The following is a 25,939-nucleotide window of genomic DNA, read 5'->3' on the forward strand; positions in this document are numbered from 1 at the left end:
ATAAATAATTGCAGCTTGTCATGTTACTGTGTTATGGTTCCTAAGCGTTAGATGAACTTCTCCTCGAAGAAAACTTATTTTTAAGCTGTTCATGTGAGCATGTGCTAAACTCCCTATAGAACAATCCCTATAGAAACCGTAACGTATCAGATGATTTAAACCTTCTGGCCAATCAGAATTGAGAATTAATATTAATAAGATGATATTGTAAGTGAGCAGGATTTCTTAAATGGACTGCTGTGTTAGCAAAACGGTGAGTGGAATGCTAGCACACCGGCCACACTGCTAATTGATTTGGTTTATGTTTCAAACAGTTCTTTAGCGCTGTAGTCGTTCCTCTCTGTCTCTCTGTATCTCTCTGTCTCTCTCTCTTTCTTGCTCTTTCCGCCATCTCCTGCTAGCACAGAGCGGGCATCGCTCCTCCGGGTGAAGCGTGGGCACCGTAGGGTATCTGTGGCGAGGTCGCCACCCTTCAGTTGCCATGGCATCGGAGCGGAGGCGGAGGTGAAAATTAAAGATGGCAGGAGGCGTCTCGCACTGCACCTTGCTCCTGTCCCGAGAGGGACAGAGGGAGCGAGAGAGGGGGGAAGAAACAGACGACAGACGTCTCAGGGGCCCGGTCACCCACCGCGTGTGACGGAGGGAGAAAAGGAGAGATGAAAAAAAGGATAGCGAAAAAGAAAGAGCGAAAGAATGAGACAAAGAAAGAGAATGAGAATGAGACAGAAAGAAGGAGGCCTACATATTTCAGCCAGATCGTCACAGGGTGGAGCGGGAAAGAGAGAGAGAGAGAGAGAGAGAGAGGGAGACAGAGAGAGAGAGAGAGGTGTGACTGATTTTGTCTTTTCATGTCACAAATTAGCGACATGTCCTTCCATTGTTCTGCCGTCTGTTCTGCCGGCTGCTCCCGTTCGTTTTAGGAGGCGCTTTATGGAGCGCTAGCACGCAACGGGAGAGACAAAGATACTCACACTGTGACTTTTTGTGGTTAACAATACGGAAAAGTCACTCGTCCGGCTTCGTCACGTCTTACACAAAGGTCATGAAGACAAGAGGATGCCAAAGAACAGTGTGAAAAGAGATTCACACCTTTATCATAGTAAGAGTTAATAATATAATATAATATAATATAATATAATATAATATAATATAATATAATATAATATAATATAATATAATATAATATAATATAATATAATATAACATAATATAGATGTGTGTAGCTCTACACATGATTCACATTTGCTTTATAGCAGATCTGTAATAAAGCGTGATGCTCGGGTGCTCAGGTCTCTGAGTGATGAAGCGCCGGTCCTGCAGAGTGTCAGCGGAGGGTGGAGGAGAGGCTGCTCTGAGATCCGTCCATCCATCCTGCCGTTTTCCAGCAGCCGGTCCAGGGCGGTTACGGAGGCGGATGTTAAGCGGAGGGCGCCGCCCTTCAGCTCGGCTTTGTTGTGTGGTGACACACACTCAGCCCACCCTAGCATTCCAGCTCCTATATTCAGCCTGCAGCACAATTGCAGGTTTGCGCAGTTACAAACGGCTCAAGAAGGGGAAAGGCTCAGCCGAGGACACGTACCGAGAGAGAGAGAGAGAGAGAGAGAGAGAGAGAGAGAGATTGCACTCTGCCATAAAGAGCAGTTAAGATACGGATACGGATATAAAGATACTTGCTTCTGTTTCTCGCTTCTGCTTCACGTCTCAGACCTCCGAGTCGATCACAGCAAAATACTGATATTTTTTTTATTTTTTTTAAATAATTTTTAACCAGGCTTGAACCTCCTGGCAACCTGAGTCCATCAATCATCTCAAAACATGACTTACATGACTGTATTACTATCCATTCAATCGTCAGGTTAGACTCAGCTCAGGCTTGATCACATGACTCTAAACCCATTCAATGAAAGCAAACATAGCAGTAATAGAACTGTAATAACAATGTAATAAGCATGATAACTACAACACTTTCTGGCAACGTGTGATTTTTAAAGAATTGAAAATCATGAATGATTGTTTACTTGATCAAGGCATCATCATCATCATCATAATAAGAAGAAGGAGAAAAAGAAGGAGAAGAAGAAGAATATTTAGCTCACATTTCAAATTAATAGACAGCAGAGAAAACTAATAAACAACAATAAACAAAAAAAAGTGGTGCTTTAAGACTATAAACTTATCTGTAAGACTGATAATTATTTTTCAATAAAATATATTTTATTTATTTATTTATTTGTTTGTTTGTTTATTATTTATTTCATTTGAAAATCAGGGTCTTATTTTTATGCAGCAGTTTGGAGTCATTTTTATTTTGTGGTTCAACATACAAATAGTATACATAAGCAAAATTTATTTATTTATTTATTTATTTTTATTTATTTATTTATTTAAGGCATAAAGAATAGCAGACATTTTTGTCACATACAGTTTTTTTTATTTTTAATTTTTATATGAACTACCATTTATTTAAACTATCATGTATATATATTTAGATACTTTTTAAAAAAATTCAAACAAAGAATTATTTTCATTTTCATCTTTTTATTGTCTGTAAAAATGTTTATTTATTTATTTATTTTTACAGTTATAGGAAAAGTTGCAATAAATCTAGGACAAACTCCTCCTGTTTTTTTATACCTTAATTAATTAATCAATTAATTAAAAACTTTAAATTGCTTATTGATTTTTTTTTAAAGCAAGCACGAGGATTTTATTTAACATTAAGTGCGTGAGATTAGCCACATCAGTCCAGTAGCAAACTGAGAAAGAACGATAATCATGCTTTAGATCAATAAATTAGCTTTAGGATTATTCTTCTGATGAGAAATAACTAGATATACAGAAAGAGTTTGCAAATTACTCAATATGCTAGCTCATCTGATGAACAGAGCATGCTATACCACACACACACACACACACACACATGTCATGTAAGACGGGTGTGGTGTGGTGTGTAACGAAGATAGATTGGCTAATCTGCTAATCAGAGAGGAGTGTAGAGAAACATGCAGCAACAAGAGCAGGGATTACACACACACACACACACACACACACACCATCACAACTGTCCCCATAGTAATGATTTAGAAAATAGACTCTCGAGCACAATTATGCTCATGCTACAAACTCGGTTCTTAATCTCACACTGGTATTTAAAAGGGCTACAAAAAAAATGGAAGCAGAAACTGCACCAGACTGAGTCTCTGAGTCATCTATGATGTGTCCCCCACCCCAGCACACACACACACACACACACACACACACCCTGTCTCGCAAGGAACATTCATTAGGATGCCAGACCAAACACACACACAGTTTCTAGGGCACACCACACTGTACGTCTCATACCCCCACCCAGCACAAATGTCATAACCCACAAACACACCCACCCACACATACACACTCACCCCTCCCGTATTCCCACCACAAGCCCACTGACTGTGTGGTGGTTGTTACGAGTCTGGGGTTTGGCCTTGAACGTGTTTATGATGATTGGAGCGGCGTAAACAGATTCATCACAGCACACCTGCCAATCTGTCTGCCTCCCACTCTTTACAGCCGCGCCGAGCAGAAAAGCATCTCGCAACACGCCGAAACCTCCAGGAGAAAAATGACAAGCAGAATCTCCTCATAGGTTTTAGGAAGCTTTTCAGAAACAGGACAGAGCGGTTATTTGAGTCGCTCGATCCAGAACTTTCCGAGCTCTATCTCCTGGTCTCATTTCATCCGCACGGAGATGAGCGGTTTCTGATCGTTCGTGACCCACATGCTTATCACAAAAGCACATTTATTTCAGTTTCCCTCATGGTACAGAGAGTACAAAAAAACACACCCACACTTTTAACGAGCGTATGAAGTTTTGTAGACTGAGAGCCCGACCCCCCCCCCCATCCCACCCTCCTCCCTCCTGCTTGCAACAGAGGGAGTGGAGGGCTTTACTTTAATTACCCATGAGTGTGTTAAGACCATTATTCTCAGTGTGTGTGTGTGTGTTTGTGTGTGTGTGTGTGTGTGTGTGTGGGATGAGTTGTGGCTTGAGTGCAACCTTGACTATCCAGTGTGGCTTGATTTCCCTGAGCCCCTTCAGACGAAATACAGCTCTCTGTACAGACATCACGCCCTCGCAGGGCAGGAGACACACACCACACACACAGCACTTTCTCTTCTCTCACTGAATCTCACACACACACACACACACACACACATATATATAGGGTGTGTGCGGGAAACTGACAATAGGCTCTCAAGGGATCTGTTATGTGCCATTTAAACTAAGGCTGAGCTCATGAGTAAAGAATTGCTCAATAAACAGTAGATTCAATAGTCTGAGTTTATTTCATCAGACACAATAAATTCTCTTATATTTCTTGAACTATACACTTCCACTACACACTTCCACTACACCCTACACACTTCCACTACACCCTACACACTTCCACTACACACTACACACTTCCACTACACCCTACACACTTCCACTACACCCTACACACTTCCACTACACACTACACACTTCCACTACACCCTACACACTTCCACTACACCCTACACACTTCCACTACACACTACACACTTCCACTACACACTACACACTTCCACTACACCCTACACACTTCCACTACACACTACACACTTCCACTACACCCTACACACTTCCACTACACCCTACACACTTCCACTACACACTACACACTTCCACTACACCCTACAGACTTCCACTACACCCTACAGACTTCCACTATGCACTCTGTACTCTAGGGTTTAGTGTATAGTGTATGTTAGGAGGGTCGTATCGTCTCACATGGAAGACTAACAGGTTTTTTATGAAGCAGTTTCCCAGTCGACGTCAAACGCACGTCACATGACGCCATTTAGAACATAAGTGAATTTAAAAGTCCTGGGGTTCACCTGGGGTGTTCCGTCAGCCATCTTAAACTAATCTTAAGCCATCTCTACTTCTCATCCAGTGTGGGCATTTGGTAGCTCCACCCCTTTTCTTCTACATAAGCAAACCTGTGAGCATCGAGTGCGTAACTTGTCAAATATTTTTCAGGAACTTTTTCTTGTTGTAGTTTTCTGAGCGAACACGTGACTCACACTACTTATACATGATGGAGGGAGTTTGCAGCTTCTCCCCATGCCTGTGCGGGTTTACTCCGGGTACTCTGGTTTCCTCCCACAGTCCAAAAACATGTACAATTGGTTGATTGGTGATTCTAAATTGCCCATAAGAGTAATTGTGAGTGTGTGTGGTTGTCTGTCTATATGTGTGGCCCTGTGATGGACTGGTGACCTGTCCAGGGTGTACCCCTGCCTTTTGCCCAATGTGTGCTGGGATAGGCTCCAGCAGATCCCCGTGGCGCTAATTAGGAATAAAGCGGGTATAGAAAATGGATGGAGTAGAGTAGTGCGTAAATATGCGATTTGGGACACAGCTATAATAAAGAATAGCATGCGGTTAGAGGAAAATAATCAACTTTGGTGAGTTATCAATGAATGAGGCATGAATACAATGAACTTTTTATCCATTTACAGTTACATCCATTAAACAGCTTAATTCCTGCTACGAAGAAACAGACGTTCTTTCAGTTTTTTTCTTTTTTCTAACTTTAATCCCAGTCACTTGTAGCATGTTGAGATTGAAGTATAAATATTGGCACCCACCTTCTTTTCTGTCTTTTTTTTTGTTATTAAAATTAACTAATTAACCAAACTAGACAGTTAAATTTGAATTAAAGCTTTATTCATTGTGGCTTTTTAGTTTTTCCATGAAATTGCTGCATGTGTTTCATTTGGTGCCTTTCGTGAATTATTTAAAAATATAAATATATAGAAATGTTACTTATTTTGTTAAGAACATTTATTAATTTTAAAGCATAATTTTAAATAACTTTTATAAAGTGCACAAAGAGAAAGAAATGCTTTGTTGTTGTTATTGTTGTTGCTGTTATTATTATTATTATTATTGTTATTGTTATTGTTATTGTTATTGTTATTGTTATTGTTATTATTATTATTATTATTATTATTATTATTATTATTATCACCATCATCATCACTAATGGGTGTTTCTCGTGACTATAAGTGAGGATAAATGTCTTTTGCACTGACGTGTCATATTCATGGGCTTGTTGATGAGGGCTGTAGCGTGAGGAGTTCTTCGCTCTTACATTTAAAGTGGATGACACACGACTCTGTCTGTGAGCTGTCGAGGGGCTGAGGTTTCATGTCTGACTGCTCTATGGTGACACACACACACACACTTGTTGGTTTTACTGTCTTTGTGTGTTTGCTCACTGTATCTGAATAACCCTAACCACAGTACAAGTAACCCCTAACCTTGGCATTTCCTTATAAGGAAGTCTTAGTCTTTCTCCTTGTGTTTGTGCTTCATAAAATACTTTGTGTATCCCTGTCTCTTATAATCATGTATTCCTGATGCTTTGGGGTTGTTTGGTTCTTACAAAGGGATAAAATACACACACACACACACGCACCAGTCTTGTGAGGACCTTCTATATTGACATTACTACATCTAACATTAGTTCTTTAAACCTTATTAGCAAAAAGGAAACCTTTTTATCTCATTTTTATTTATCTAAACTGTCTCATTTTATTTATTTTTTTTAATTAAAAGCTGTTTTTGTCCCTTATGGGGTCTTTCTAAATGTCCCCACAAGCCTACAGGTGTCAGATATTTTTAACTTTGTCAGGACACACACATATACACACACACACACACACACATACACAGAGAAAGAGAGAGAGAGAGACACTGGAGACCTGTTCATTACGAGACGTCCAGACAAAGACCACAACACAAAACCGCTAATAAAACCAGACCGTCCAGTGACGTGCAACCCAAAGTGAGAATCACACTCTCAGGAACAGCCTCTGGTGTCAATTAAAGAGAAATTAAACACGCCGCAATATGGCACTAGGAAGACTCTGTTTCATACGTAACTTCTGAAAGAGAGAGAGAGAGAGAGAGAGAGAGAGAGAGAGAGCGTGTTTTAATTCATTAATTAATTTTTTTTTCACAAAGTTCAGCTCAGCAGTTCAAAAGAGTGGTCGGTCTTCAGCCTCCTTCCTCCCTGAGTACCTGACACCTTCTTCTCTCCTCCACGAACTTCTCTCCTCGGTCCATCTGCCCCCCTTCCCACCTCTCCCACTCCCTTCCAGCTCACCCACCTACTCAACGGGTGCTCACACACTCACACACTCACGCTCAGCCAGCGAGCAGCACCGGCAGCACGCAGCGGGGGGTCGCGCCTGCGCAGTACCGCGTTCAGCCAGCAGGGGGAGACCGAACCCAGAGGCACGGCAGCACCTGGTTCAACACAAACACACACGATTTTTCTTTGTTTGGACAATAAATAGGTGAGTCCACGATCCAGATCAAGCTATTGCTAGATTTATAAATAACTTAAAACATATAAATAGTCCAAAAATAATAATCAACAATTTTTACATGATTTATCTATTATAGGTTAAGAAAAAAGGTGTATTTAATATAATATATAAAATATTTACACTTATGACAGATGTAGAATATTCCAGAACAGGTATTTTGTGACCTCCAGAAATTTCCAGAAAACCACACAAAGTTTTCTCGTTCTTTTTCCTGTGTTTTAAATGATACCGCATACAAGTAAAAGTCACATACTGAATTATAGAGTGAAATGAAATGATTAATTTTAATATTAACAAAAAAAATATTGAGTAAAAATACTTTAGAGCATCCTTAATGTTCTAATGTCATATCAGCATACTAGCATATATTAGCAAGAACATTTGCTAAGGTTCTATGCTAAAAGGCCTAAAAAGTTGCAAAGATTTTTTAAATTGTTAAACGCAGGTTCAATATCAAATAAATATTAAAAACAATTGTAAGTTTAAAAGAATGTAAAATGTTAAAAGATGTCTTTTGAAATTTTTATACCTTTTCTGTCTTTTACTCAGATTACATCTTTTTAATTTTTTTTTAGTTTATTTTTTCCACCACACAAAAAATCTCCTCTAAGTGTAAAAATTTAAATTATTTAAGCATTTGTCGATAAGTCACCCCTTTTATACACTTCTTTACTTTATTTCATTGACCAATAAATACAATTTTTTATTTGTTAAAAGAAGCAAAATGATCTGCAATTGGCTTTTTCCTTCCATTTTTGAGTCTCTACAATGAATTATTATGACTTTATCATTTAAAATTTTAGACTTTTATTCTGCTTTAACTCCTTTCATCCTAGCTTTAATTTATATAATCAATTAATGTTTCTAAGTATTCATTTAAGCAGAATCAGCAGAACATTTCAATACTTATTGAAAATGAAGGAACAATAAAGAAATGAATCTGTTCTTAAGCAATATGACAAACAAACAGGTTTTCTGTTCTAGTCATCTTGATGAAAAGTAAACACACAGCACCATCTTTACTTCAGCCTATCTTCTTATTCTTTTCAATCAGAACTCTGAAGGCCTGCACTGGACCCTGTTTCACTTCACGATCATGTTGGATAAAGCTTTTTTTCCCAAACAAATAAATGAAACGATTTGTCAAGCCGCTCGTCTCTAACATGAATGCCGTATCGCAGAAATCCGACAGTTCTAACGAGTCACACCGGGTGTAAACATCTAATTGTTTTTAACTGCTAGCTGGTGACGATCCCAGACTGGTTTTACTTGCCCATGTGGAACACTCCATTAAAAAAAAAAAACACTGAAATGGGAAGCCATTAGCAACCTGTTTATCCCTGTAGCTTCCAGTTCTTTCACTCTACTGGAGCCAACTGAAATTTCCCCTAAGGCTCGGATATGATGAACTTGATGATGAATGTTAATGCAGGAGCGCAGAGCTGTGAGAAATCGAGCTCACACCACCACTGACAGGCTGTCTGCTCACACACACACACACACACACACAGCCTGGCTGGCCTACTGTCCCCACCTGCTGGCTAAAGAGACAAATTCCTACTGAAGGTGTGTTCACCTGACTGAGCAACACCTGTGCTGTCTCTCTATCTAGCGTTCTGAATTAAAGAGGGAAGTCCACATACACAAAGCTAACAATATACACTCCCAAGTCGTTGTTAGACAATAAAGGAAGATTTCCGGTGGAGTTTTTCTCTTCAGTCCAGGCGTCAGTGTTATTTTTTAATTGGGGTGCCAATAATTTTGCAACCAGTATTTTTGAAGGGAAAAAAAATCTTGTTTTTCAAATTTACTAAAATATTTACTTAAGAAAATATTCACTTCAAAAAATATTTACTAAAATACTTACTTCAGAAAATATTTACTTCAGAAAATACTTATTTCAGAAAATATATTCTAAAATATATACTTCAGAAAATATTTACTAAAATATTTACTTTACAATATATTTACTTCAGAAAATATTTACTTCAGAAAATATTTGCTTCAGAAAATATATACTTCAGAAAATATTTACTAAAATATTTACTTCAGAAAATATTTACTTCAGAAAATATCTACTTCAAAAAATATTTACTTCAGAAAATATTTACTTTATAAAATATTTACTTCAAAAAATATTTACTTCAGAAAATATTTACTTTATAAAATATTTACTTCAAAAAATATTTACTAAAATACTTACTTCAGAAAATATTTACTTCAGAAAATATTTATTTCAGAAAATATATTCTAAAATATATACTTCAGAAAATATTTACTAAAATATTTACTTTACAATATATTTACTTCAGAAAATATTTTCTTTAGAAAATATATACTTCAGAAAATATTTACTTCAGAAAATATATACTTCAGAAAATATTTGCTTCAGAAAATATATACTTCAGAAAATATTTGCTTCAGAAAATATATACTTCAGAAAATATTTACTAAAATATTTACTTCAGAAAATATTTACTTCAGAAAATATCTACTTCAAAAGATATTTACTTCAGAAAATATATACTTCAGAAAATATTTGCTTCAGAAAATATATACTTCAGAAAATATTTACTAAAATATTTACTTCAGAAAATATTTACTTCAGAAAATATCTACTTCAAAAAATATTTACTTCAGAAAATATTTACTTTAGAAAATATATACTTCAGAAAATATTTACTTCAGAAAATATATACTTCAGAAAATATTTGCTTCAGAAAATATATACTTCAGAAAATATTTACTAAAATATTTACTTCAGAAAATATTTACTTCAGAAAATATCTACTTCAAAAAATATTTACTTCAGAAAATATTTACTTTATAAAATATTTACTTCAAAAAATATTTACTTTAGAAAATATTTACTTAAAAAGTATATACTAAAATACTTACTTCAGAAAATATATACTAAAATATTTACTTCAGAAAATATTTACTTAAAAATATATACTAAAATATTTACTTCAGAAAATATTCATTTCAGAAAATATATACTAAAATATATACTTCAGAAAATATTGACTAAAATATTTACTTCACAATATGCTTACTTCAGAAAATATTTACTTCAGAGAATATTTATTAAAATATTTACCTCACAAAATATTTACTTCAGAAAATATTTACTTCAGTAAATATTTACTAAAATATTTACTTTGGAAAATATTTACAGCACCTCAACATGTTAATGCAAAATTGTTCACTTTTGTGAGTCGGCTCCCTAAAGACAGATTTTATTAAACTGGAGTAATTAAAGCGTTTTTTATGAAAATAAGCAAAATAGAAATTTTTGCCCGGATTTTACACTAATTTGGTTTCCTCTTACATACTAACACAAAAAAACAGAGAGAGAAAAGAGGAGAAAAAGAGGGGGAGAAATGGAAAGATAGGGAAGGAGAGAGTAAGAGAAGGATGGTGGGAGAGAGAGAGAGAGAGAGAGAGAGAGAGAAAAGAAAGGGAAGGGAAGAGAGAGAGAGAGAGAGAGAGTGAGAGAGAGAAAGGGAGAGAAAGAGGGAAAGATAGGGAAGGAGAGTAAGAGAGAGGGGGGAAGAAAAAGAAAGAACAAGTGAGAGAGATTGAGAGAGAGAGAGAGAGAGAGAGAGAGATTGCTTGATTTTGTGTTCACTTCTGCGATCTCATAATCAATAAATCCTTAAATCGGGAGGGACTGAATGTAGTCATAGATTAAATTTAATCCAATACAGAGAGTTAATACAAAAGCATTATTTAATATGTATTATTAATAACAATATACACAATAAATTAAAGTACATTTATAAAGCTAATGGAAAAATATGCTTTAAATTAAATTAAAGTAGTTAATGTACCCTTAAGAAGAAACAAATCTAAAAAAAATATATACATACAGTATAAATTAAAAAAAAAACCCAGAGGATTATGAAAATATATCCCAGGCTTTATAGCTTTAAAATTGTGTGATTTTTGTGGATGTTTAAAAATCACAAGAATCTGTTTGGAAGCAATGCAACCCAACCCAACCCAACCCAACAAACACACACACACAGAATAAATGCTGCTCCTGGACATTACATACATAACTACTTCCTGTGTTGTGGTCAGATGAGCACAAAATAAAACATCCCTTTAACACAATCCGAATATTTGGCAAAGCTGGTTGTTTTGAGTTAATTCAGAAAGTCCCACATGACTGAAGTGAGTAATGTTAACAGAGTGTATGTGTTTTCAAAGCTCTGAATTAAATCATACACCTGAGTTCACACCTTAGCTGAGAAGAACAGACACATTTACCACTGCTCTGTTCTACCATGTGTGGGATAATTGTGTAAATAACACCATAGATCTACTCTAGCTCCACACACCACTAATATCCTTATGAGATTTCACAATGTTGTATTAATGGTGTCGGTTAAAACTGCATGAATTGAAGAAACGTGTTTAACTCTTTTCCCCGATGCCAAAGCATGGAATTTCCTCCTGTTTTTGTTGTGTCCATGTTCAGTATTGAATGTCTTTATCATGTTCCACTCCACAGTGGTGGTTAATATGAAGCTCATATGAAAGTAGACACTCAGGACTTGTAGTTTGCTACAAGCTTGTAGAAAAGCTGCAAAAAAACAAAAAATGGTTAGAATTTGTAGTCTTTCATAAGTATTTCTGTATTTAGGGGTAGTGAAGGCTCAAGTGGTTGTTAATTGAAAGGTTGGGGTGCAAGCCCCAGCACTGCCAAGCTGCCCCTGCTGGGCAACTGAGCAAAGCCCTTAACCTTCACTGCCCCTGTGCTCTGACCCAAACTTCCTCAGCTGGGATATATGAAGAAAAGAACTCCTCTTTTCTGCAATGAATATCTGGCGATAATAATAAAGGCTTCTACTTTTGGTCAATATATGTTTTATTTCCAACACAAATGTTCAAAGTAAACGGTGATATCAAACCCATTTCTGCTCTCTGAGATGCTTCAAGTGCTTCTTCATAAGCATTATCTTCAACCAGTAAAATTCTGTGTAATGATATCCAACAGAGGGAAAAACACATGTCTAAAACCTGACTCATTTTGTGTCAGTCTTTCAGCACTCGTTTATACTGATTAAAAACAAGTCGATTTATATTCCACTGGAGAAATGGAAGGCAAGAGTACTGGTAAAAACGGTTAAATTAAGTTCTGAACCCTGATCTTCCAATCAATAATCCAGAGCCTTAACCACTTAGGCTACCATTGCCCCCTATGAGGGCATTTCAGCCCTGAATCTGCTTGCCTCTGCCAGGAGGTTATTGGCTGTAGATTGGAAACTGAAACGAATCAAAATCGTATTTGTAATAAGAACATAAACGGACGATCCACCGCAAAGATCAAACAATGTTTGGTCAAGTAATGCGCTTGTGGTTGCCTCTGCCAGGAGGATAAATCACGGCTGGAGGCAGCCCTTTAAACAACGTAATGCACATCTAAATAAACACCGAAATGTCTGCAGGACACTAAAGCAATGTTTTGCGAAGGCCATTTCAGGCTCCGGATTTGAACCCTACTTAAAACCCTGTGGTCTGAATGGAAGAAGGAAGTCCACATGCACAAACCTAAGAATATAACGCAGCTTGAAATGTTTTGCATGAAAGACTCAACCCAAGGCTCCTCTACAAACGTTTGCAGTCTTGTTAGACGTTATACAAGACGTGATGTTATTCACTCCGGGGGGAGGCGACAAACAGTGTTAATTGTAGGGGTGCCGATATTTTTGCAACCAGGGAATGCTTTAGAGGGTAAAAAATGTTTAAATTACAGTATGCTTAAGCTCTGTGTTATTGACTAGCTTGAATTAGCGGGATGTGTGTAAAGCTAGATGAATATCCCTTTAAATTAAACTGTAGAAATATTAGTTATTAGTGGGGAATGAGGAAAAATGATGATGATAAACATTACACACACTTTTTATACCTTTGAAGAAAGTATCTGTCTATCTATCTATCTATCTATCTATCTATCTATCTATCTATCTATCTATCTATCTATCTATCTATCTATCTATCTATCTGTCTGTCTGTCTGTCTGTCTGTCTGTCTGTCTGTCTGTCTGTCTATCTATCTATCTATCTGTCTGTCTGTCTGTCTGTCTGTCTGTCTATCTATCTATCTATCTATCTATCTATCTAGAAACTGGACCTATAGCTGTACAATTTCACACTTTCTTTAAAATATAAAAATCTGGATTTTCCCTTTTCACATGCCGAGTGTGAACACATTCCCACAGTGAGGTTAGTGTGTAAAATGGAGTCAGGGGAGTTTAAATGTATAGTATAACACAAGATATGTTTATAATGCAGTATTTCGGAGGATATTACAGCGTATTACGGGTTGAGCCTCAGCGTCCCGGTCAGAAAGAGAAGGACATTGAGGTTAAGAAGCGAATGGGCCGTGCTGTCTAATTCCATGTTTAAAGTTTGGCCTTTTTTAAGCGCAAGCCGCAGCCTCACGGAAATATCATCACGCTGGCTCTCTCTTACTAATTACCGCCTTACCGTCCCATCCAACAGCTCTCTGCAAACTTTCCTCCTCTCAGTCCTTCTCCCTGTTACTTTCCTCACACACACATTGTAGATTTTTACTCTTCGAATTAAAAAAACTTCGCTTTATTGTCCTTCTCTCGCTCTATCTTTGTCCACGTGTGAGAGCTCTCCGTCTTCTTTAGTAGCGAGGGTAACGGGATCACAGAATTAGAAAGAAACACGTTGGCTTTCAAAATAAGCAACGAATCGTGTGTTTCTGCTGCCCACGCACCGCCTGGCACCGAGCCCATGTGACTCACCGAGCTAATGAGACAATATTACAATAAACCGTCAGGAATGAAGCAGAAACAAATGCAGCGCTCAGATGGCAGATGCACAACACGCAAGCTTTAATACGCTTGTTTTGATGCTTATTAGCAGATGGCTCTGTTAACGAAATCTTAACCTAATATACGAGGAAAGAACATAGCTCTAATTGCTGGTATATAAAGTACAGGTATTATACAGTGGACACTCTTCTCTTCTCCTGTTACTCTCTCTGGTACACCACAGTGCTGTTGCGTTTTTTTGATCTTGATTGGCCAGAAGGGTGATTCATTTTCTTTATCAGCAGCTCTGACAGTAGTTTCCATAGTAACGACGTACACAGGGACTCGCACCGCGGACGCCTGGTGGAAAAACGTGTGTAATCGGTGAAACAGTGAAATGTCTGTTCTGTTAGACGTTTATGGAACATTTCAGGAAGGAGTCTCCAGTGTTAGCGCTTTTTGTCGTTACAAGGTAAAGGTGTGAATACAGTTTTGCAGAGTTAGAGAGGATAAAAGTGAAAGGAGAGACAGAGAGAGAGAGAGGGAGAGAGAGAGGGAGAGAATGGGGGATATGGAAAGATAGGAAAGGAGATTGAGAGAAAGAGAAAGAGAGAGAGACAGAGAGAAAGAGGGAAAAGAGTAAGAGAAAGAAAGATCAAGTGAGACAGAATGAGAGAGAGAGAGAGAGAGAGAGAGAGAGAGAAAAGAAAGGGAAGGGAAGGGAAGGGAAGAGAGAGAGAGAGAGAGAGAGAGAGAGAGAGAGAGAGAGAGAGAGAAAGGGAGAGAAAGAGGGAAAGATAGGGAAGGAGAGTAAGAGAGAGGGGAGAAGAAAAAAAAGAACAAGTGAGAGAGATTGAGAGAGAGAGAGAGAGAGAGAGAGAGAGAGAGAGAGAGAGAGAGAGATTGCTTGATTTTGTGTTCACTTCTGCGATCTCATAATCAATAAATCAGGAGGGACTGAATGTAGTCATAGATAGATAGATAGATAGATAGATAGATAGATAGATAGATAGATAGATAGATAGATAGATAGATCTCTCCACCTTTAGCACCGATCCACCTGACAGGAGCAGCCTGCAAACTTTTAGCTAATCAGTGAGTCAGCTCGCTAGTCCATTAGCTCACCTCTGTTACAGGTTTGACACCAGTGCTCGTGTCTCAGTCTGCTCAAACATCTGTCATATTATCACTTTTATTCACCAGCTCGACCAAAACCAGTGAGGATTTTAGCGTGGTTAGGTGAGGATGTTAGCTAAGTTAGCTAGCTAGCTGATCAGCTTAGTAGCAAATCGTGTGTGTTTGTGACAAAGTGTACTGATATGTAATGCTTTTAGGAGCTGTTTTGAAACAGAAGAACAGATAAATGCTCCAGTCAAAATCTTCAGTGTACAGAGGAGTAATAAACCTGCCCTCGGCTCCATGTTACATAATCAGGAGTTAGTCCTTCGAGACAAGCTAGCTGTTTAAAACTTCCATATTTGAGAAGGTGTGTGTGTGTATGTGTGTGTGTGGAGGCCTGTGCTGGTGTCAGGTACTCCAGTGAGGGTGAGAGTTGGAGAGAGGAAGTGAGGGAAGGATGGAGGGATGAAAAAAGAGGAGGGTGGGAGCTGTGGCTGGGTGCTGGAAGTCCGCGGGAAGATGGCTCTCACCAGGAAGATTAATTAGTCTCTGACAGCGACAGCTAAAGTGTTACAGCCATCTGGAGAGTGTGGAACTTCAGGAGACTTCTGACTGTGTGTGTGTGTGTGTGTTCATGCATGCTTATGAGACTTGAAAGTGTTTTCTGTGTGTGTGTGTGTTCATACATGCTTATGAGACTTGAAACTGTTTTCTGCATGTGTGTGTGTGTGTGTGTGTGAGCAACTCAGCTCTGCAGCACTGTTGTTGTCGATAAGAAAAGTTCTCGGAAAACATGTGAAAAGCAACTGCAGAGTGTTAGAGAGAGACAGCGGCCTCTGTGACCTTCACAGCAAAAGTGTGTGTGTGTCTTGTGTGGGTAGGTGTGAGTATGTTTTTATATCTTGGTTTGGACCACATGTCCCCTGAAGGACAGGAATATCGGAGAGTTTGATCTTGACGAAGGAAAATGGAAAGATAGAAGGGTGTGTGTGTGTGAGACAGACAGAGAGAGAGAGAGAGAGAGAGAGAGAGAGAGAGAGAGAGAGAAAGTAATGTGTTTTAGGAAAAATAATACTAGCAAACATTCGACTCTGTTCCTTTCTAGATAGATAGATAGATAGATAGATAGATAGATAGATAGATAGATAGATAGATAATAAAGCTAAACTGAAACTTAACTATTCCTTTTCCCTTATAAAATGGACTCGATTTATCGGTTTTTATTCGCATTTTTCTCAGAACAGTGAATCCGCTATTATTTGTTTGTCCACTAGGAGTCTGAAGCAGAAAAGACAATCTGGAATGAAAAGAAATAGCCACCAGGGGGCGCCAGATAGCAGCACAAACAAAACCGGAACATTTTCCTATGTAAAGAAATGACTATTTAGTAGTTAGGATTCTCAGAATATAAACATATATAAATTCGGAATAAATTTAAATATATTTTTTAAAAATGAATAGTATGCATTTAAAGTTACTGTGTGAACGTTGTGTATTGTTAAAAGTACAATTAAAATTGAATTAAATCAAATTGAATTGTATAAAGATTGCAGCTGCTGCTGTGCATTTATGTACAACTCATTAAATATTTAATAAATAATTATTTTATTAATATCTGCACGTGCTTTCTTTTTTGGGGAACTGTATAACATTTAAAAAATGTTTTCAAGTAAGGATAATTTTTATTATTGCCATACTCATGAGAAGTTCAGTGTAAATAGATTTATAGAGCATTTTATAGAAATGTTTTTGATTTTTAATCATATATTAATTTACATTTCAATTGCTTGTGGAATCAGAAGTAAGTCAAAACATACACACACACACACACTTTTTTTAACCTTTATTATGCATTGCATTCGAATATATGAATAATAAGAATTAATTTTCTATATAAGCATACACAAAAAATGGTATAGTAAAAAAATTAAATAAAATGATCAGAGCTAAATAATGTATTTGTGCTCGTCTACTATGTGCAGAATAAATTTAAGAAAATTTTAAGACTAATCATGTAAAAAAACAGATGATGGTGTGGATCAAACTCATAGAACTGTTTATGTGTTATTACATAGTTATAACATGTTATATATGTTTTTTTTTTAACAGAGCTTCTTTTTCCCCCTCTCATGCTCTGGTCATGTGACCACCTAATATATTACAAATATTCTGTTCTGACCTAAGATGCCCAAACCCTCTTGCAGCATGACAATGCCCCTGTGCAGAAAGCGAGTTTGTTCTGAACACGTGACCGGACCGGAAGAACTCGAGTGTCCTGGACAGAGCGTCTGCCAATAAATAAATCAATCTCAAACTTCCCATGATTCATCAGTTGCATGCGCCACGCGCACGCGGCCTCGTGATCAAAACCGTCGGCGTCGTCACATTCCTGGATTCTGCATCTGTGTTTTGCGCGCCCGTGCGTGCGCGTGCGTGCGTGTGCGCGCGTGCGTGTCAGGGACGCTGCAGCCTTACTCCTTTTCCCCTCTTTTCCCACTCTCTCCTTCTGTCTCATTTCTGTCAACAATTTCTCTCACGTTTTCCCTCATGACGCGGCGGATTTAAGACAGTAGGCCGTCCCGCGGATCCTTCTCCGACTTGAGTCCACGTTTCCGGTGAGTATTGTCTGTCTTTCGTCCGTGGAATATCTCTTTAATTTTAACTTAGTAGTAACGTATGATATCTGGGCGTTATTTATTCCCACCTGTATTCCGGCAAAATCCCGCCTTCTTTTATATGATAGGCTAGTGTGGTCCTGCCTCCTGCTTTGTGATTGGTTAATGTGTCTCGAGGATATTGTGCTAACCAATCGCAGCAAGGGAGGTAGGAATGGCTGGAATACGGATAGGGGAAAAAACTGGTTGGAAAATGTGTAGCTAGCCAGCTATAACTGTCAGTTGTGATGATATATATTGTTGTATATAATTAAAAGATTTAAATCATTTTGTCGTTGGAATGAGTTTTCTTAAACATTTTAGTGGGTAGAGGTTTATTTTATTCAGTTATTAGGAACAAGTGACACTTATTTGGCTGTTGTGTGTCTGTTGTGTAGCAACTGCTGTTAGACTGTAATGATGTAGCTAACCGTGTTTGCTAACTGAGTTTAGCTAATGAGCCGGCCGCTTGGATGATGACGTCACTGCTATACGTGGCTCGTTTACTCTGAGCGTGTGTTTTTATTAGCGACATTGGACGTTGTGTTGATGATCTCGCGCTGCCGGTAGCATTAATCGCAGCTGTAAGGCTAGCTGGTTAGCCTTGTTGGCTAACCAGCTAGCCATAGATGGCCCGCCTTGTTCCTCCTCCTCCTCTTCTTCCTCCTCTTTCTTCTCCTGGAGATCCAGCATCGTGCATGGTCCTGTCATTAACCTCAGCTGGCCTCTCTCTCTCTCTCTCTCTCTCTCTCTCTCACTCACTCACTCACTCACTCACTCACTCACTCACTCACTCACACACACACACACACACACACACACACACACACACACACACAGAGCCAGATGAATTTGATAAGGTGTGTTAGATCTGAACTGGAAGCAGCCCCAGATCTCCAGATGTAGGGATACAGGGATGTAGGGATGTAACCCATAACAACGTGGCTGTTAATCAAACAAGTGTTCTTTAAAACCTTTACGTAAAAGCAGTGACTGAAAGCTAAAAAAATTTTGTTGGGAAAATTAGTGATCAATGATAGGTTATTGGGAATAATGGTGAACAGTGATTGGTTAGTAGGAGTATTGGTGATCAGTGATTGGTTAGTTGGAGTATTGGTGATCAGTGATTGGTTGCTGAACATTAATGATCAGGAATTGGTTTTTAGGAACACTGGTGATCAGGGGTTGTTTTTTGAGAACATTGTTGGTCAGTGATTGGCTGTTGAGATTATTGGTTACCAGTGATAGGTTATTGGAAATATTAGTGATCAGTGACTGTTTTTGGGAACATTGGTGATCAGGGATTATTTTTAGAGACCATTGTTGATCAGTGATTGGTTGTTGGAAATATTGGTGATTAGTTATTGGGAATATTAGTGATCAGTGATTGTTTTTGAATGTTAATGATCAGGGATTGTTTTTGGAGAACATTAATGATCAGTGATTAGTTAGGAGCATTAGTGATCAGAGATTGTTTTTTAGAGAACATTAATGATGGGTGATTGATTATTGGGAGTATTGGTGAGCAGTGATTGGTTATTGGAAATATTGGTGATCAGTCACTGTTTTTGGGAACATTGGTGATCAGTGGTTGGTTTTAGAGAACATTGGTCATCGGTGATTAGTTATTGAGAATACTAGTGATTGGTTATTGGGAATGTTAGTGATCAGTAGCTGTTTTCTGGGAACGTTAGTGATCAGTGATTGGTTATTGGGAATGTTAGTGATCAGTGATTGGTTATTGGGAATGTTAGTGATCAGTGATGGGTTATTGGGAACGTTAGTGATCAGTGATTGGTTATTGGGAACGTTAGTGATCAGTGATTGGTTATTGGGAATGTTAGTGATCAGTGATTGGTTATTGGGAACCTTAGTGATCAGTGATTGGTTATTGGGAGCGTTAGTGATCAGTGATTGGTTATTGGGAACGTTAGTGATCAGTGATTGGTTATTGGGAGCGTTAGTGATCAGTGATTGGTTATTGGGAGCGTTAGTGATCAGTGATTGGTTATTGAGAATGTCTCGTGCAAACACTCCTCAGTCAGGCTGTAACACTGAGCTGAGTAAACCTGCTCTCTTTATGAGTCTTTAAGATGGCAGCACTGAATGCACCAGTGCTAAAGGACAAAGTGAGTAAAAGGACAGACAAATATGGGTTTTTACTGGGTCATGGTGGCTAGACAGAGTCAGAGTCGATGTGTTTTGGCACCAGGGTAAGAGTGTGTGAGGGGGGTATATACTGATGCTTTTGCCCTTTGGCAGGTAAAAAAATATAAACACTGTGCAGCTTTAGAGATTTAGGTGTACAATACAGACATGCTTCATCAGCCATCTTTCTTTTGGCTCGTGCTTCAGATCACGCTTCAGGACTCTCACTAAGCGAGGAGAACGTTTGTAGCCGAAAGCCCAAACCACTACGGACTGATAAGAGGTGAAGTGCAGGTTTTAAGTCGTAACGCAGGCTAAGTGAATGATCCGGTTGGTGTTGGGTGGCTGCTTTAGTTTTGCGCTCCAATGAAACGTGAGAACTCTGATGATTAGACGTTATAGCCTTTTAATGTGTGTCAGAACACACAGCTGTGCCATGGGAAAACTGTTCAGGATTGTGCTTCAGTGCTTTAACGCTGACCAGATTATTAAAATGAGAAAATAAAATGTAGAAAAATTTCCATTTCACACAGTGCTCTTTTGAATTCTAAAATCTGATTGGTCAGATGGTGGTGATTAGATCTCTGTAACTGCGTCACAGGTTTGTCAGTGCACATGGAATGTTGTTTATCATTATTAACAAAAAAAAATGTAAATTGGAATGTTTATGGAAGGAGTCTCCAGTGCGGCGCTTTGCAAGTTTTCCACCTCAGGAAAGTATTCATGATTTTTTTTTTTTTTTGGTGGTATTCTGTCTTAGGAAAAAGAAACACAATTACCACAATATGTACATTTTAAGAATGTAACAAAAAACGGATAAAGATTCAGTGCAAAAAAAGATACTTGATTATTATTTCTCTCAGGAGAATTACATGTTCATCTTGAAAATCTGGATTTTCTTTTCTTAGAATCTAGAGAAGCATGTAGGAGTGTGGTCTGTACACACACACACACACACACACAAACATGCAGAGAGGCAAGCCTCTCAATGCCATTCCAGACATTGTGTGAACATAATGCACTTGTGTTCATGTGAATAAACCCAAAGCTTAATTGTGTGTATGTGTGTGTTCCTGAGCCGTGTTTTTGTGTATAACGTAATGTATGTTCACGTGGAATGAATAGATATCACCGGGAGTTATGGCAATGTAATATCGCTTATTTGAATAAATTAATATACTGTTTATAATTAAATGTAATAATTAATACTAATTACTAGTTAATATAGTGTTTATAAATGAATAAATTAAAATTATACATGAATAAATTGTTGATGTTAAGAAAGGAAAAGAATAGATGTTAGCAGCAGATCTTTTAAGCTCTGTAAGTTGCGAGGTGGAGCCTCCATGGATCTGACCAGATGCTGGGTTGGATTGAGATCTGTGGAATTTGGAGGCCGAGTCAACACCTCAAACTGGTTGTTGTGGTCATCAAACCATTCCTGAACCATTTTTGCTTTGTGGCACGGCGCATTATCCTGCTGGAAGAGGCCACAGCCATCAGTGAATAGTGTTTCCATGAAAGGGTCTACATGGTCTGCAACAATGCTTAGGTAGGTGGTACGTGTCAAAGTAATGGATTGCAGGACCCAAGGTTTCCCAGCAGAACATTGCCCAAAGCATGACACTGTCTCCGCCGACTCGCCTTCTTCCCATAGTGCATCCTGGTGCCATGTGTTCTCCAGGTAAGCGATGCACATGCACCCAGCCATCCAGGTGATGTTAAAGAAAACGTGATTCATCAGACCTTCTTCCGTTGCAACGTGGTCCAGTTCTGATGCTCATGTTCCTATTGTTGGCGCTTTGTCGGTGCACAGGGGTCAGCATGGGCACCCTGACTGGTCTGTGGCTATGCAGCCCCATACACAACAAACTGATGCACTGTGTATTCTGACACCTTTCTATCAGAACCAGCATTAACTTCAGCAATTTGAGCAACAGTAGCTCGTCTGTTGGATCGGATCACACTGACCAGTCTTCTCTCCCCACGTGCATCAGTGAGCCTCGGCCGCCCATGACCCTGTCACCGGTTCACCACTGCTCCTTCCTTGGACCACTTTTGATAGATACTGACCACTGCAGAGCGGGAACACCCCACAAGAGCTGCAGTTTTGGAGATGCTCTGATCCAGTGGTCTAGCCATCACAATTTGGCCCTTCGTCAAACTCGCTCAAATCATTTCTTTCTTTCTTTCTTTCTTTCTTTCTTTCTTTCTTTCTTTCTTTCTTTCTTTCTTTCTTTCTTTCTTTCTTTCTTTCTTTCTTTCTTTCTTTCTTTCTTTCTTTCTTTCTTTCTTTCTTTCTTTCTTTCTTTCTTTCTTTCTTTCTTTCTTTCTTTCTTTCTTTCTTTCTTTCCAGTTGATCAGCTTCATTTTGTCATGAAACCTTTTCTATCCTGATGGGCGGGGTCTCTTCCTGGATGACTCCACCCATCCTCAGCACATCAAGGCTCATTTAACAGATTGATGATGAAAAAGATGATGATGTAACTCAAACACTGTGAAGCTCCACACTCACCACATTGCTTCCTCATGCAGGAACAGGGAGAATTTATTAGTCAGTGCTCAGATCATCATTCATGGCTTTAGTATCATCGGTCCGTTGGTACCGAGGAGCTTGGAGCTGGATTAGTGGCTTAGAACAACGAACAATACTGAATACATGCAGAGCAGTGAGAAGCACAACTCTTCTTCTTCTTCTTCTTCTTCTTCTTCTTCTTCACCACATTGAACTCTGAAAACAACAGCGCTGTTGTGTGTGTGTGTGTGTGTGTGTGTGTGTGTGTCATCCCAGCACTCCACCCATCTATTAACTCACTGTTTTTTTTTGTACAACAAAGCAGAACAACTTGTAAAGGAGTTATTTATTTGTAATTTGTCAGCTGGGATTCAGTTGTTAAGCGTCTCACTGCTTTCTTTCAGAACTTTCTAGAAAACTTGATGCATGCATGAGTGCAGACGTTTCAGTGCTTTCATTAAAATTAATTTCATTAAAAAATAGAAAGAAATAAAAGAAAAAAGCAATCTAAAATATATATATAATTGACAGGATAAGAATAAGATAAATATAAATAAATAAAATAATTTTATATAATAATGAAAATATAAATAAATAAATAAATAAATAAATAAAATGATTAAATTAAAAGTAATAAATTATTATATAATTTAAATAATTTATATATATATAATGTTATTATAAATAACTAAGAATGTATTAAAGAATTTTTTTAGATTATATACAGAAATTCAAATACATTATTTTTCTGAAGAAAAGTGTTGATATTTTAATAGAAGTGGACTTTTGGACAACTCTTTTATATCTTTTTATTTATTTATTTATTTATTTATATTAAAAGTGAATCTATTAGATGGAAAACAGCTCCTGAATCTGTAACTTGCATGCATAAATTTCCAGATTTTTATCTGATTTTTCTCTGAAGCGCACAGAGAGGATGAATAAACAGAGCAGAGAGCGTAGCCACAGCCTGAAGGTGTGTACAGAGTCCCTTCAGCGTGCAGGATCGAGAAGATCACACAGAAGGTTGTAGGACAGCTGAAGAAAGATCCCTATCAGGTCGGATGCTTTAGATTCCAGCGTGATGTGTCTGGTCGCGTCGCAGATCCTTTTCAGCTCAGTGACACGACAGACAAATGAGTATTTATCTCCGAATCACGTGCAGTTTGAGAAGAAACGTGTTCCCAGGCCGCAGAAGAAGAGCAAGCTGATGGAGGTTAAGTAGGTTGTAATTGGAATGTGTGGATCTCCTGAACAGATTGCTCTGACTGATGCAGCAGTGTTTATGTGGACGTTAAATCGAGACGGATAAAACGTTTCATTGATTAATCATGAGCGTGTTTCGCTCGGTGCTCAGGGAGTAGAGAACGCTCCTATGGGAAGACCCAGCATTGTTCACATTCCACAGAGGTGTGTGTGAGTGGGAGTGTGGGTGGGTGAGTGGGAGTGAGTGGGTGGGTGAGTGGATGAGTGTTGTGAGTGAGAGTGTGAATGTGTGTGGGTGTGTAAGGATGTGTGAAGGTACATGTACGCATACTTGACCTTTTGTGAAGACCAAAACTGACCATAAGTCTTCAAAATGATCAGACAGAGCCAAATGTTTTCCTAACTACCTGATCCTACACTTATTTACACTTAATATTTCAGTGGAACATCCTCACAAAGAAAAGTGTGTGTGTGTTAGATAATGTAATTCATGACAGCTGTACATGCTTGTCTGCCTCTTAGACGTTTTTTACACAATATCTTTATAACGGTTCTCGATTCTGTTTGGTCAGCAGATGTTTATTAAATGTTAGATCTACTTAGCTTTGCCTCTGACTGCAGTTCCAGCTGCAAGAAAAATCACAGGTTTGTGCTAATGCTGCTTGTCAGAACAGCTGGTTGAGATTTAGAGGTTAGTCAGCGGTCCGTTCTGACCGTGTGTGTGTCCGAGCACAGGATGTGACACGTGAGCAGCACATTCACACTTCCTTCTATTTTTGGCTGCAAACAAGGGACCGAACATCCGTCTGAAACCAAACGTTTCCTCATCGTTCGTTCCGAATGTTTCCCAGCAGAAGTATTTATCTGATGATCATGCCGTCTCATTGACGGGTGATTCGTTTTCAAAAGGAGAGAGCGGCTTTTTTTTGTAGGAGGAACAGGAAATAGAATGCCGTTATATGGAAGGTTTGAGTAAACAAACCCTTGAACCTGACGCTAGTTCAAAGGAAGGTCGTTTATTAGCACTGCGCTGCAGTTAGAAATCCTCTTTGCTCTGAGTCCTGGCCAGGCAGAGTCTTACAGAAGATTAGAGTCTCTTTATGGACATATAATGGGAGCAGACAGACTGCAGTGAAGAAGAAGAAAGGAAGGAAGAGGGCGAGCTGCGGTTATAAATAAAACTCTGAATGCCTAGAATAGGGCTGTAAATGTTGCGAGTAGGAGAACCGGCTGCAAAACAACCGTAAAACCAGGGAAGGCTAATAACAAGTGATAACATGCTGGAGTATCAGTTCGTTCATCGTAAAATGGTTTCACATGGCAATAAGCTGACAACATAATGAACACGTTTCCATGCTTGGGAATGCTGGAGAAATATTTCATCTCAGAGATTTAAACACACCTTAAGCAAAGACTTTTGTTATTTATTCGTAGTCTCCTATCACTCAACAACTAACTAGCTAGCTGGCTAAAGTTATCTGTTTACCTCTGGAAATATGTTACGGAAATTTGTTATACTCCGACGAGGTGAACATCTGCTCAGTTGAGAAGGTGTGCTTGCTGTTACACCAGAGAAATTTTGAAGTCTGGAAGTAGCACATTAAAAGCTAGCACATATATATATACACATATATATATATATATCCTTTTCCTATCTCTGTCCAAAGCCCCACCCTTTTTTTTCCTTCCCTTCCCCTTAGTGTCCTGGTTGCCATGGAGAGCTCGTCAGTGGCGTCGGCTTCGTCGGAGGCAGGAAGCACGCGCTCACAGGAGATCGAAGAACTGGAGCGATTCATCGACAGCTACGTGCTTGAGTATCAAGTGCAGGGACTTCTAAACGATAAGAACGACAATGAGAATGAGAACGTAGACAAGACGCAGTCCAACATCTCCCAGGTTTATATATTCATAATCTATATCAACCAGTATAGACCCAGTCCAGTGTGTCTCTCTCTCTGACGCTCAGGTTTATATATTCATAATATATATCAACCAGTATAGACCCAGTCCAGTGTGTCTCTCTCTCTGACGCTCAGGTTTATATATTCATAATATATATCAACCAGTATAGACCCAGTCCAGTGTCTCCCTCTC

The 25,939-nt window shown here is 38.5% G+C and overlaps 1 protein-coding gene across 3 annotated transcripts in view; it reads left to right on the forward strand.

Annotated features, from left to right (window-relative positions):
- Positions 1 to 17,674: 17,674 nt before the first annotated feature.
- The window catches only part of ctif (CBP80/20-dependent translation initiation factor), a 66,944-nt gene continuing 58,679 nt past the window's right edge, over positions 17,675 to 25,939 (forward strand). Inside the window, exons 1-2 of one of the 3 annotated variants that reach the window (XM_058415273.1) lie at positions 17,675 to 17,937; positions 25,513 to 25,741. In XM_058415273.1, the coding sequence (XP_058271256.1) occupies positions 25,559 to 25,741 (183 nt within the window). In that variant the 5' untranslated portion in view covers positions 17,675 to 17,937; positions 25,513 to 25,558. The remainder of the gene's footprint in view (positions 17,938 to 25,512; positions 25,742 to 25,939) is intronic. The other 2 variants (XM_058415272.1, XM_058415274.1) reach the window with 2 other exon arrangements.

The sequence above is a fragment of the Hemibagrus wyckioides genome, linkage group LG18 (assembly GCF_019097595.1).
Source record: "Hemibagrus wyckioides isolate EC202008001 linkage group LG18, SWU_Hwy_1.0, whole genome shotgun sequence".
NCBI classification, from domain to species: domain Eukaryota; kingdom Metazoa; phylum Chordata; class Actinopteri; order Siluriformes; family Bagridae; genus Hemibagrus; species Hemibagrus wyckioides.